At 35.1% G+C, this 13,994-nt stretch overlaps 1 protein-coding gene across 1 annotated transcript in view; it reads right to left on the bottom strand.

Annotated features, from left to right (window-relative positions):
* Positions 1-360: 360 nt before the first annotated feature.
* LOC145260698 (glia maturation factor beta-like) overlaps positions 361-13,994 on the bottom strand; it is a 173,708-nt gene continuing 160,074 nt past the window's right edge. The window contains exons 5-6 of the mRNA XM_080119098.1: positions 2,749-2,822; positions 361-678 (exon numbers count right to left, since the gene is read on the bottom strand). Coding sequence (XP_079975224.1) covers positions 610-678; positions 2,749-2,822 — 143 coding nt within the window. The 3' untranslated portion in view covers positions 361-609. The remainder of the gene's footprint in view (positions 679-2,748; positions 2,823-13,994) is intronic.

The following is a 13,994-nucleotide window of genomic DNA, read 5'->3' as shown; positions in this document are numbered from 1 at the left end:
TATTATATTTTATAAATATTATTTAATTCAATGGTATATACGAAAAATGTAAGTTTTAAATGTCCCTATGTCATCATCCAGGGAATTATCTTATAAGCACCTCCTGACTCAATCTCAACTACAGCCACCCCCTCTTCTCTGATGTCCCAACCCCAACCCAATTCGTTTTTGTTTTTGTTTTTTTTAAAAAGGGAAGATTAACTTCCTCCACGCGATACATGAAACTCTAGCAGAAAATACAAGGCATTCATCTCAAGAGAGACGACAATGACATTTACAGAAATTTTTTTTTCAAACTCAGACACTCGCAGGCACACTGTACTTGGACAAGTCCACAAAACATTTTTTTTGTCAGTTAAAGTTTGGTGGGGTTTTCTGTTTTTTTTTCTTTTTTCTTTACTTTTATTTTTTTTTTTAATTAATTTTTTTTCCAAATAGGATTGATGGGAGCATTGGAATAAGGGAGAGGGAGTTTAGGTTGAAATCTTGATGAAACACAATTAGGCATTGAGGCGGGGGGGGGAGATGGAGAAGAGGTATAGCAGATACTCGGGGAGGGGGGAAAGGAGAGGGCTAATGGCTTCTTTTAATTCAAATTCATCTTCCTCTTTAAAAAAACCTCAGCTTTTCTTTGATCCATTCTTCCGTTAATTCATCTGTGTTGCGAACATCAAAAATCTGAAATGAGAAAAAGAAAATTAAATAATCTCTTAAGCTATAATATGCTAATACAATTTCATGTTCATGTGTATGTACGTTATCATCATTCACCCCAATCGATTGTTGATTAAGTTGCTGAGGTAAACAATTCTGCTTTTACCTATTTTAAAATGAATTATTCCAATGTGTCTAGCTACAACTGTCAACAATTTCCCTCACTCTTTATTTGTGTCTAAACTAAATGAAAATTCCATGAGTGAAGTTTCTTTCCGAGAACTATCCATCCATGAAACACAATACTATGGGGCTGCTTCCCAGCTGACTATAACATGATCATTTTCAAATCTAATGTAAATAAGTTCCTGTTAAGATGTCATCTTAAATAATTAAGCTCTACCCAAGTTCACTATTACTGATCATGTTATGTCATGGTCTATCTAACACTTATTAACCCTTATCTTAGAGTGGCCTCCAGGTCTTGATAAGCAGTAACCTTCAAGTAAAAAAAAAAGTCTACCCTAAAAAAAATAAAATTTTAATCACAATTATTTTTACAGAAGAATAAATTTGTTTTCATAAATGTGTGTCAGGGTCAATATTATTTCAAAAGGAATATAATTCTAAGCAAAACTTATTAAATTACTGTTGACTTTCTACACCAATCTTTATATGATGGTCTTGCTGGGAGACTGGTTGTTGAGCCGCATAAGTGTGTTACAAATGTCAGTGGGTTCCCCATTAAATCAATAATCGAACTGTGGCAGTTATGGATGTGAATGGCATTTTTTTTTTCTTTTTCTTATTTTGCTGGTGGCATTAACCCTGAGACTTTCATTGTAATACAACTTTTTCAAAGGCATTTTCAATTTCCTCTCTTCATTTTGCTTGTGGTATTAACCCAAGGGGTCAACCTCTTATGATTATAGAAAAGTATACAACTAAAGTTATTGACGGTTGTTGTAAAGTCTGAAATCGTGTGCTTGCATAGCTGGTGTGAATTTGGAATAGAAGAAACTTTAAAAACATTTCATAATGTTAATTTTAAAATATCAGAAATTCAATGTTATTGTTGTAGAGACTAACCTATGCACAAGATATGAACTCTTCTGAAATGTATAGAGTAAGAGGTACCAACTCATGGGGTGTGTGTACTTCATAGTACACCATTTTAGCATTAAGTGCTACAACTGTTCTTTGTATATTTTGTTTGTTCTCAATACAAATCTTTTTCTAACCCATATCTGTGTCCATGTCTTCCTTAGCAACCATTCTGGGCTACAACGGTTATATCATTTTTTTTTTCTTTTTCTGAAATTTTTGTTGTATTACAACTTTTTTCTTTTTCTCTCTGCTTGATTGAACTTTTAGTTTTGTTTAGGACGAATATTCTTCATTACAGCACTGTTTGAATCAAGAAACAACTTTGGAGCATCAAATAAACACATTCCACTCGTAAGTGTGATGACTTACAAAGATCCCTCGTCCCTGATCTAGCTTTGTAATGATTTATGCACCAAAACATCTTGTCTCCACACTGGGAATGTCACAATCACATTAAGTTACTCAATACAAGAGGGTTAGGAGGACAAATGTTTTCAAACTGATAATTCTGTGTCTTTCATTCATAACCAATAATAAAATATGATTTATAGTATATGAATAAAGTGCTTAATCTTGAAAAAATAATGGTCAGATTTAGTATTAGGATACTTTTCTTATACTGAAACAAATCTTATGTGGCATGTACATTTTTTTTAACCTGTGCACAGTGTAATTTAGATTATTTGGATAACGATTCACATCTTGAGTGTTTTGGCTGATGTAACCTCAGACCATTTTTTATTTTTCTTTGCTGCAGCACTGACTGGGTTGAACAGCAACTTTGCACCAAGCACACAAAAAGTGGGATGATCAATTGTAGATTTTGCAGTTTCAAACTTAAACTAGACAGACTAACCAACTGATCCAACAAGCAAGTGAAACTCACGTAAATGTGAGGACACCAAATAAGGAATCCAAAACCAAAAAAGTGATTCATGAAATTGATCAAGTTTTGTACAATAAAAAACCAAAATGTGTCTGACGCACCTTTGTCATCTCAAGTTCTTTGGTGAGAGAAATAACTGATCCTGCATAAAGCATCTGTTGTTCAGGTTTGCAGCCTGCAAAAGAAAGAAACAAGCAAAAATTAGAAAGTTGTTATATATTGGGTAAGTAAACTTGTATGAATTTAGCCAGGGTCATATTCGTACATGTCAGGATAATCTGGCAGCAAATGGAAATATACTTTGCTGTAAATGACATGATTGAAAGTGTGTGTGTGTGTGTGTGTGTGTGTGTGTGTGTGTGTGGGGAGGGGTGTCTCCCTAGACATAACGCACTAGAAATGCAGGAAAAACGATATAAGGAGGTGATGATATAATGCTGTTTAGGAGAGAAATGAATTTTAAAAACAGTCAAAAAGCAAGACAGGCAAGATGTGTCTAACAATGTATAAGAGAATCTAAGCGAATGTTAACTTTATGTATGCCCATTTGTGTCTCTCAATTCCCGTTTAAGACAAAGAAAATTAAGTGAATGTTACTTAATCATATAAGCAGCATTCCAAAAGTAATGCCACCTAATTTTTTATTCTGCCAGAATGGATCAGAGAGGATTGTTGTGATGACTGAACTTATGCATTCATGATCTGAAAGTGTTGCAGATATTGACGGTGTGAAACTAAAAATACATCCTTAGACATGGATGTGCATTAGAAGCAGAGATACATCATTGAATTTGTGACAAAAGTGCATTGAGAATGATGGTGACTGTAGAAAAATAAATTCTGAAGCACAAAAAGTTGCTCATTTTAATAGTACCACTCCTGTTTCTGTAGCTCTTCAACATTTAAAGTAAAAAAAAAAATTTTTTAAATAGGCTTTACTTTTGGAATAACCCTCATATTGTTCTCTCCTATGAACAGCCTCTCTATTGCTAAATAAACCACTGGAATACTCAGCAGTCTTTTTTGTGCAGAAGTAAATTTGTTCATCTAGCAAATGAGGCTGTCAAAAATCACTAGGGGGCTACAGCCCACACATGGAAAAGCGACGATCAAAAGAATGAAAGACCAGCACACGTGTGTGTGTGTGTGTGTGTGTGTGTGTGTGTGTGTGTACATATATATAATTTCTTGATCGCTCATTAGTAAGAATATGAACATTTTGTTTAACATTAAAATGTTACAGCTTTGTCATTGATATTGAAATAAAATTATATCAGCAACCCTAATTCCATCTTTTCTGTACTCTATGAACTTGGTAAATCTTGATGTCCTTTGTAAGTACAAATTGGAACATTTTTGCAAATAGACCTAAAATGCTCTATCCTAAATATTTAAGCTTAATAATACTTATATGCATATGTGCATAAATCTCTACTTATAAAAGGCACTTTGTGTGAGTTTGTTCCTTATAAACTTCAAAACAGTTGGGCCAATTTTTTTTTAATTACACACAGATGTACTTTGTCTGGGAGTGTTCTTATATAGGATTTGTATCGGAATGCTTTCAATAAGTATCAATAATTGAACAAATCAAATTAAAGAAGGAAGGGTCCAGTTTTGATCAAAGTTAACACCCTTATACACCTTAACATAACAAGTACATTTGAGAAGTTTTATCACTGCAGAAGCAGAATGGCTCAAAATATAAAACCAATAGTAGGTTCTCTGATAAAACAGGGGTGTGTCCAAAATGAATGTTTCTGTTTAGAGTACAATTGAAGCATGATACTTGACTTTTGCATTTGAAAATTCAAGCCATTGTGTAAAATAATTTTATAGAATCAACAGTAGGTTCTCTACAATACAATGCAGACTACAACGTGTTATTGAATAAGTCACTGCAGGGAGGCATGTGAAGCTTTATCCTAGTGCACTGTGGTGAGTTGTTCACAGGAGCAGGTAATGAATCAATTTATTTGAAAAATATGATTTCAACAATTAAAGCCTCACCATATAAAACCCGCATGAATCTACTCACAACAATATTTCAATTCCAACCCCACTAATAACTACAAAATATGGTGGAAAGCGGTAGTCAAGGGTCAATTAGTTATTTGACAATATAAAGAACTTGAAGTGTAAACTTTTAACAAAATAAGAGTTGGCCACATCTTTTGAAAACATTGTTTTAAGATTAAATTTGCAAATTTTAAAAAACTGAATAATTTTGTATCTTTTTTTATTAAATGAAAGTTTTGTTTTTTTTAGGCTTTCAATGGCATCAACCACAAGGCCTGGTCCCTTATCAAAGTGGAAGGCCTTATTTTTTTATTTTTTCCTCATTTTGTGGGTGTTGCCTCTAGAAGAGAAAAATTATACCTACAATCTCGTTTATGTTTGTTTCAAAGTTACATATTGTGATGTGGTTGGTGCAAAAATTCACTAGAAGTTAGTAACATCTTTTGAAAGCATTATTCTGTAAGGTTAAATTTGAAAATTTTAGAAAACTAAGAAATGCTGTATAATTTTTTATTAAATAAAAAAAATAATTTTTAAAAGGATTTTTTTTTCTGATACTTTCAGTGGAATCTGCCCTTATCAAAGAAAACTTTTTTATTTTTCTTATTTTATTGGTATTTATAAGTCCGGGAGTGATGACCTTTTAAAATAGAAAAAAAAATTGCCTGATCTTGTAAACAGCTGTATCAAAGAAAAAAGAAAAATCAAAATTTAAGTTTTGTCACAACAAAAACCGTGAAAATATTTTTCTTTGCATTGTCTATATTATTGAAATGATCCATTGAATTGAACTTAGACCTTAACGTTGATAAATATTACAGTGGGTTCTCCTTCAGACTTGGTACTTACTTTCAGCGATAACACTGCTTTGCTTACAGTGGTGAGTGAGACAAAATCTTAGCCTTTTTATTTCTCATTCAACAAATTCTCTTCTGAAACAGTTTTCCCTCTTTATGTCTCCTTTATCAAACTACCGTTAGAGTGTAGCATCCAGGTCTCTTCTCCATATCTAATATGTGATATCCAGCATCTGGATAGAGTTCAAATATTGGCTACGTCAATGGTGCAGGATCTATCGAATCTTTCTCATGAAAGCAGACTCAAAAAACTTGACCTTTTCTCCTTTGAGCATCATCGATTATGCAGTGATTTTCCATTACCCATTCGTCTAATTTACTTGAGCATTGTTGGAGTTTGCAGTCAATGATGTGTATATACTTTTATCTGCAATACACCAGGGGGTCATCTAGATATAAAGATCCCTTAATACCAGGGTCCAAACATTTTACTATGCTGTTCATTTTAATATTAAATAATGTCACTGATAGTATGCTACCTTGAGGGATTCCGTCCTCTTGGTTTGTGGTATCTGAGTAAGCTTATCCAATGTGGACCCTAAATTTGTGGTCCAATAAGATCCTTTTATAATTTGTGGGAGTCTGCCTTTTAAATCTACTTTATATAAGTCTCATTATTCCATATTTCCATGTCATATTGTAGCTTTCTCTAGGTCGAAAAAGATTGCTGATGGGGCTGATTCCTGATAAATGCTTCCCTTATAACCATTTCCAATCGAACTAGGTGATCAGTTGTGCTTCTTTTATTATGGAAACCACATTGTAGGTTGGAAATAAGGTTGTTGGAATCTAAATACAAACGAGCCTGTCATTTACTACCCTTTCCATTATTTTGCACAAGCAGCTAGTTAATGAGATTGGTCTGTAGTTTTGCAGGTTCGAATCGTCTTTTCCTGGTTTTGGAATTGCTATTATTGTAGTTTGTCTCCATAAGTCTGGGAATTTGCCTTCTGTTGTAAATTCTTAATAGTAATTTTATGATTCTCTAGGGAGTTATCGTAAGAATTCTTAATGGATTTCGTCTGGTCGTACAGCACTGTTGTAGGATCTTTTTAATAGAATCTTTTAATTCAGTTAATGTAAGCAGTTTATTATAATCTTCTAGATTTTTCGATTTAAAATTTTGTTTGTACTGTTCGGCATTTTGTTTAATTGTTATAAATTTTTGTTATGGTTTTGATCAGATGAGGTTTGGGAAAAGGATTCAGCAAGTAAGATTGTTATGTTATTTTTACCGGTTACTCTGGAGTCATTTTTAAGATGTTTAATTGGTGTTGATTGAAGTTTACCTGCAATTTTTCAAATCATCTCCCATATTTCTCTCGGTTCTGAGGAGGAATTTAATTTCTGACATAATTTTTCCAGCATTCTTATTTAGCTGCCTTTGTTATTCTACGAGCTTTAACTCTGTTTAATTTAATCAGGTTTGTAGTTGTGGGTTGCTTCTGAAATTTCTTCAAAATCGCTTTTTGCAATTTGATGGATTCTTGACATTTATCATCGAACAAGGATCTGCTGTGTCTGTTAGATGCTGAGGTTTTAGGAATGCATTCATTTGAAATTTCTAGTAATGTTTCTACAAAAAATTTTCCTGTGACCTTGTTTGTGATTCAACCTATACATATATTTTTCTTTGTATAGTTGCCAGTTGGCCTTATTTAGTTTCCTTCAGGGAAGTTTTCATTGAAGTTTGGGCTTTCTATCAATATTGGCAAATAGTCAGTGCAAAAAGTGTTGCCAGGTACTTTCCAATTAAAGTCCATATACAGTGATGGGTCACATAAGCTTAGGTCAATGGCTGAATGATTTCCGATAGTTGAGTTGTGTGTAGGTGTACTGTCATCGAGGAAGTATATCATTTTCGTTGATAAACTCTAACGTTTTGCCCTTTTTATTAGTGTCTTTACATTCCCATAGGATGTTATGACTATTGAAGTTTCCTAATAGGATGAAAGGTTTAGGTAATTGGTCAGTTTTTTTCAATTCGTTTTTATCAATGTCATCATTTGGTAGGATATATAGAGAGCATACCATCATTGTTTTATGTAAAATGACATTAATGGAAATTACTTGATTGTTGGTTGTATGTTTAATTTGCTGTGGGGTATATCGTTTCTGATTAGAATAGTTACTTCCCTGGAAGCCCTACCCACCAAAGTTATTTGGTAGTTCTTTATACTGATGTTATCTTGTTTCAAGAAGGTTTCATGAAGGCAGATTATAGCTAAGTTAAAAAGTGAAAGGAGTATAAGGAGTTCGGTATAGTTTGATTTTAGTCCTCGACAATTCCATTGGATGTTTTATTGTTTTTGTTTTATTTTTATCCATGACTTGATTATTATCCCTCCACATGTTTTGGTATTCTATTATCTTTCTTGTTTCTGATGCTTGCGAATGTTCATCCACTTCTATTTTTTTTGTATCATTTTAGGTTTTTGGTTTAGTGCTTCATTTGGTGTTAATCCTGGTTTGGATCTAAATTGGAAGCATTTGTGTAAATTTGTATAAAAGTGTTATATTTGCGTAAAATAGCAATGGCCAAAGTACATCTTTTAAACTTCTCGGCCTAACGTTCACAGGAAACATGAGTTGGAACAATTACATTGAGAACATTGCCAGGACTGCTTCGAAGAAGGTGGGTTTTTTTTTTTTTTTTTTTTTTTTTTTTTTTACAAAGGCATCACCACATTATCAAGGCCCAGAGGCCACTCAAGGATAAGGGTTAAAGAGTGTACAGTAGAAGTTGGTCAATATAGTAATCATTAGTAATGAAAATTTGGTAAATTTAATAACTTATATGGAACGGCTCATCAAGAACTTATTTACCTTAGACTTGAACACAACCATATTGTAGTCAGCCGGAAAGCAGGAAAACGGAAGACAATTCCACAGGCGTGCAGTTCTAAGAAAGAAGCTTTTTTCATGGAATCTATGTTTAGGTTTAGGCACAGATAAAGAGTGGGGGAAATTATTGATAGTGTTTACAGCTAGACGAGTGTTTCTTGTGAAAGTTTGACGAGGGGGGACCATAGATTGAAGCTCAGTTGAACACTTTCCATGAAAATAACGATACATCAGAGACAAACTCGCAACATCTCTTCTGTGAGATAGAGGTTGCAAGGAGGAGAAAAGGACATCTCCTACGAGGCTACGAAGTCTATTTTGAACTCTATCAAGGCAGGACAAGTCCTTTCTAGCAGCTCCTGCCCAGATGTGGCAACAGTATTCCATCCTTGGACGTACCTGGCTCTTATATAGATAGAGAATAGCATCAGCAGTGAGATATCTACTGGATCGATAGAAAGATCCCACCATTTTTCCAGCGGCCTTGGCAACAGATTTGATATACGTGTTCCATTTAAGATCAGGAGTAATGGTCAAGCCCAGAAGCTTGTCAAAACTTGAGGCCTCCTGAAGACGAGAGCCATTCATTTCAATTGATGACAAATGTGGATTAAAATGTTGATGATGTAAAGAGAGAAGCTTGGTTTTAGATGCATTAAAAGTAACCAGCCACTCCTTTCCCCATTGTACTACATGCTCAAGATCAGAGGAGAGAGAATTGGAGAGTACTTGCTCGTTTACTGTCTTAGATGTGGTACCATAAATGGTAGTGTCGTCAGCATAAATGTCTACAAATGATGTAAGGATATGATTTGGAAGATCATTAATGTAGATCAGGAAAAGAGTTGGGCCCAGGATGGATCCCTGAGGGACACCGGCATTAATACTGTGAGCTTCTGATTTTTGCCCCTCAACTACTACTCTTATGAACCTATCAGAAAGAAATGATTTAATAATTGAGAAGACTTTTCCAGCTATACCATAGCTAGCGATCTTATGAAGTAAACCTTTATGCCATACCCTATCAAAGGCTTTAGATATGTCAAGAGCAATTGCCCTAGAAAGATTGCCACCGTCGAGAGATTTGCTAATCCTATGCGATATAACTGTAAGGACATCTGCTGTAGATCTAGCAGAACGGAAACCATATTGAGTGTCACTAAGAAGGTTATTTTTGTTGAGATGTTTGATTACTTCTGTATTTAACACAGATTCTAGCAACTTACTCATGACGCACAAGAGACTTATTGGCCTGTACTGAGAGGGGGATGAGCGATCACCTGAATTCTTAAATACAGGGCATACTGATGAGATTTTCCAGGGAGATGGGAAACTATTCTCCTTAAGACAACGTTTAAACAGTTTTGTAAGTATGGGCGCTAGTTCAGGTTGAAGTTTTTTGAGTACTATAATTGGAATACCATCAGGGCCAGTTGCTTTACTGGAATCAAGGTTTTTGATTAGCTTGGCAACATCGCGTACAGATATACGTATATCACATAGCGTGTTTTCTGATACAGGAGGAAATATTGGGGGTTGGCGGTCTTGGTCGCAAAGGGTAGAATTAGCTGCAAAGTTCTTGACAAAGAGTTTGGCTTTGTCTGATGCTGACGAGATTACCTCAGGTCCATTGATAATAGTTGGGATGGAGCACACGCTTCTGTTCAGGATTCTGTTTGCTATTTGCCAAAACTGGTGGGAACCAAGCCGCTGCTCAGCTACTTTGGACTTAACAGATTGAGCATACAACTCTCTTGCGTTCCTTATTACTTTCTTACAATGGTTGCTGGCAGTCCTGAAAACGGCTTTAGTTTCCATACATCTATTACGTTTGAAGCAGTGGAAAAAGTGATTTCTGTGCGCAATGGCAGCAGCACATTCTGGAGAGAACCATGGCTGGCTGTTAGGTTTTTGCTGAAACTTTTTAGAGGGTATGAAATGGTCAATACCTACAATTAACCATTCAGTTAGGTCTAATACTATAGAGGACACATCCTTTTTAAACATAGAATGCAGAGGTAGATCAGATATAAATGTACGGAAGCTATCCCAGTCAGCCTTAGTGTATCGATATACTGTACGATGAAGTGGTACGTCTGGGGACTTATTACATTTCATTTTTATCTTAATTGATACAACAGAGTGGTCGGAAGATCCAAGAGGCGACAGAACAGAAACTGAACATAGTTCAGGGCAAGTTGTGAGAAAAAGGTCTAGTAGGCTCGCATACTGGCCGTCATTATCGGGCACACGGGTAGGTTCCTGAACAATCTGAGTGAGGTCATAGGCAATGGAGAAATCATGACAGAACCTCCCCTCATCATCGGTCTTGTTTGAGTGGGTCAACCATTCGACGTTGTGAACATTGAAATCTCCACATACGTGAATGTTAGCTGAAGGATAAGTAGAAAGGACTTGGTCAATTTTCTCAGATATGCTTTGAAAGATAGTAACTCCGCTGTTGTGGGGGCGATAGAGAGTAAATATAAATGCAGTAGTGTGAGCTAAAGCAACCCGGAAGCACATATAGGGTAAGTTAGGATCTTCCCTGGAGATGTCCCTCCCACATGGAAAGCTATCTTTAATATAGGCACATATTCCATGCCCATGGCGATCTTGGGGGTCAGATTTAGAAGTTAAGTTAGAGTATCCTGTAATTGCAAACTCATCTAGGGAAATAGCCTGTCCAATGCCAGTTTCACTTAAAAATAAAAGGTCTGGTTTAGTCTCCTGTAATTGGGTTTCAACCTCTGGAAGGTTAGAAAGCTATTAACGCCTAAAAGTATCCTATACCTCTATAAGGCCACCATTCGCCCATGTATGGAGTATTGTTGTCATATTTGGGCTGGTGCATCTGCCACTAGTCTCTCGCTCCTAGACAAGGTTCAAAAGAGAGTCGACAATTTGATAGGTCCTGAACTGTCAGCTAAACTTCAGCCTCTGTCACATTGACGAAATGTTGCATCCCTCTGCCTGTTCTACAAGTACTTTAATGGTGAATGCTCTGACGAAGTGCAAGCACTTGTGCCCCCTCGACGTAAATACCCTCAACAAACCCGACAAGCAGCTAAATCCCACCCCTTCACAGTAAAGATCCCTAGATGCAAGAGAGCCTTCTACTGCAGTAGTTTTTTCCCCAGAACAACTACACTTTGGAATTCCATTCCGGGTCCCTGCTTCCCCAACTGTACTGACATGCAGAAGTTCAAGTGCAACGTGAACCGACATCTTGCTGCCCAACTTCCTACACAGTACTCCTGATGCTTATGTCCCTGATAGCAGCCCCCTACAACAAAGTGGCAATGTGCCTTGTTTGGGTGAAAATGTAATTAAAAAAAAAAAAAAATATTTAAAATAAATTGCATTACGTGTGTTAAATTTGTATTAGTAAATATTTACTACTAAGGTGTAGTTACGTTTGTGTTAATTTCTATAAGAAAGTAAAATTTTATTTAATTATACTTATGTATTTTAAAAGTGCAAAGGATTAGTTTAGAAATACTAATCCATATCGATTTGTATTGTCTTGCATATTCACATGTATATGAAAATCTATATTTTTGTTTATACACCAATTTCTTTAAGGTAATCGATTATGTGTTCGACTTTTATGTTTTCGAAAAGTTCTTTTATATTGCTGTCTTTGTAATATTTTTGTCTTATACGCAGAAAATCAATGCATTCAGTAAGAAAATGTTTTGTTGTCAGTGGAACCTGACATGCAATACTCATTGGTCTTCTCCTTTAAGTAAATATGATTGGGTTAGGTATGTGTGACCTATACGCAATCTCGTTAATACAACCTTTCCTTTCTATTTTCCTGGAATATTTTTACCAGTTACCAACTGTTGGTTTAATGGCATATAGTATATTGTTAGTGTAACCATTCCAATAAATTTGCCATTGTTTTTTAATACATTCATTTATATATTTTTTTAATCTGTATAGGGGACTTTAAAGTTTTCATCTTGATTTTCATTTAGAGAAGCCTTTGCTGCTGTATATACCAATTCGTTTTCTCTGATACCGATGTGGCTAGGTATCCAGCAGAGTACAATTTCTTTTGTTTTTAAAAATTTGCTTATTCTAGTCTGTAGTTTTACTAACAACGGGTTAGTGTTTTTATTTGTGTTTTTATTGCTGTTATAGCTGATAGCGAGTCGGAGAAAATTACATATTTTGTGTTGTTATCCCTGGAGATGAAATCAAGTGCTAAATCTATTGCACAAACCTCTGCATTTAAGATGCTTTTTTAAATTTTTTTATTATATACAGCTGCGCTATCTGTTGCATCTACCTGTTTTGGGCCGTCCGTAAAGATGTATGCATGTTTAGGATAATCGTATTTGATTTGTTCAAATTCTTCTTGATAAACAAGAGGGCGAGTTTTTCCCTTACAGTGTTTGCTAAGACTTAAGTCAACTTTTGGTACTATAATGTTTGTGAATTTTTGTTATTGGGATCTCTGCTCCTTCAATAATGGGTTCCATTCGTAGACCAAATGTTTTAATGGCTTTTTCTTTTTGTTGAAATAAATGTTTGTACTTGGGATAAAACGTGCAGTCGTGTGCAGGATTGTTGGGATCTGCCTTCAATTTTGTATAATATAGCAATGCTAACTTGTTATATCTAAGGTTAGTTGGAGGCTCATTTGCTTCAGCGTACAAACTTTCTATTGGAGATGTTCTGAAAGCTCCCAGTGCAAGTCTCAGTCCTGTATGGTAAATGGGATTTAAAATTTTAACATAGGATTTTCTTGCTGCTTGGTATATACAGCTTCCATAGTCAATTTTTGATTGAATTAGGGATCTGTACAGGTTTAACAAGATCTGCCTGTCAGCTCCTCAGTTTGTATGAGCCACAACATGCAGAAGTTGCAGTGCTTTATTACATTTTTTTAACATAGTTTATGTGGGGAATAAAATTTAGTTTTTTTATTAAAAACGATTCCTAAAAACTTGTATTCATCAACAAAGGGGATATCTTCTCCATCGAGTTGTAATTTGGGATCATTGTGTAATTTGTGTTGATTGTAAAAATGAATGCATTTAGTTTTATTTTTTGAAAATTTAAAACCATTTTCTTTTGCCCATTTATTCATTTTGTTTATGCTTTGTTACAATTTTCTCTCAATAATATGGATGTGCTTGGAACGATAGCTTATAGAGCAATCATCCACGTACAATGTTCTATTTATGTCGGGGGTAAGTTCCTTTACTATGTTGTTGATTTTTATATTAAATAGGGTTGTTGATAATATACTACCCTGTGGCAACCCTTCTCCCTGTTTATTTATATCGCTTAGAGTAGACCCTATGCGTAACTTGAAGGTTCTGTTCATTAAAAAATTTTGAATAAATTCGGGAAGTCTACCTTTAAATCCAAAGTCGAATGGATCTTTCATAATTCCGAATTTCCAGGAAGTATCGTAGGCTTTTTCTAGATCAAAAAAGACAGTTGTGGCGTGTTCTCCTCTTATGAAGGCTTCTCTGACATAGCATTCTAAGTTGACCAAATGGTCAAGACATCCACGATTTTTACGATAACCACACTGTGCATTGGTTATTAGTTTGTTTGTTTCTAAATACCAAATTAGGTGATGATTTACCATTCGCTCTAATATTTTG

Source organism: Euprymna scolopes, chromosome 36 (genome assembly GCF_053919585.1).
Source record: "Euprymna scolopes isolate OS-2025 chromosome 36, ASM5391958v1, whole genome shotgun sequence".
Lineage (NCBI taxonomy): Eukaryota > Metazoa > Mollusca > Cephalopoda > Sepiida > Sepiolidae > Euprymna > Euprymna scolopes.
This window is presented reverse-complemented; position numbering and strand designations above follow the sequence as displayed.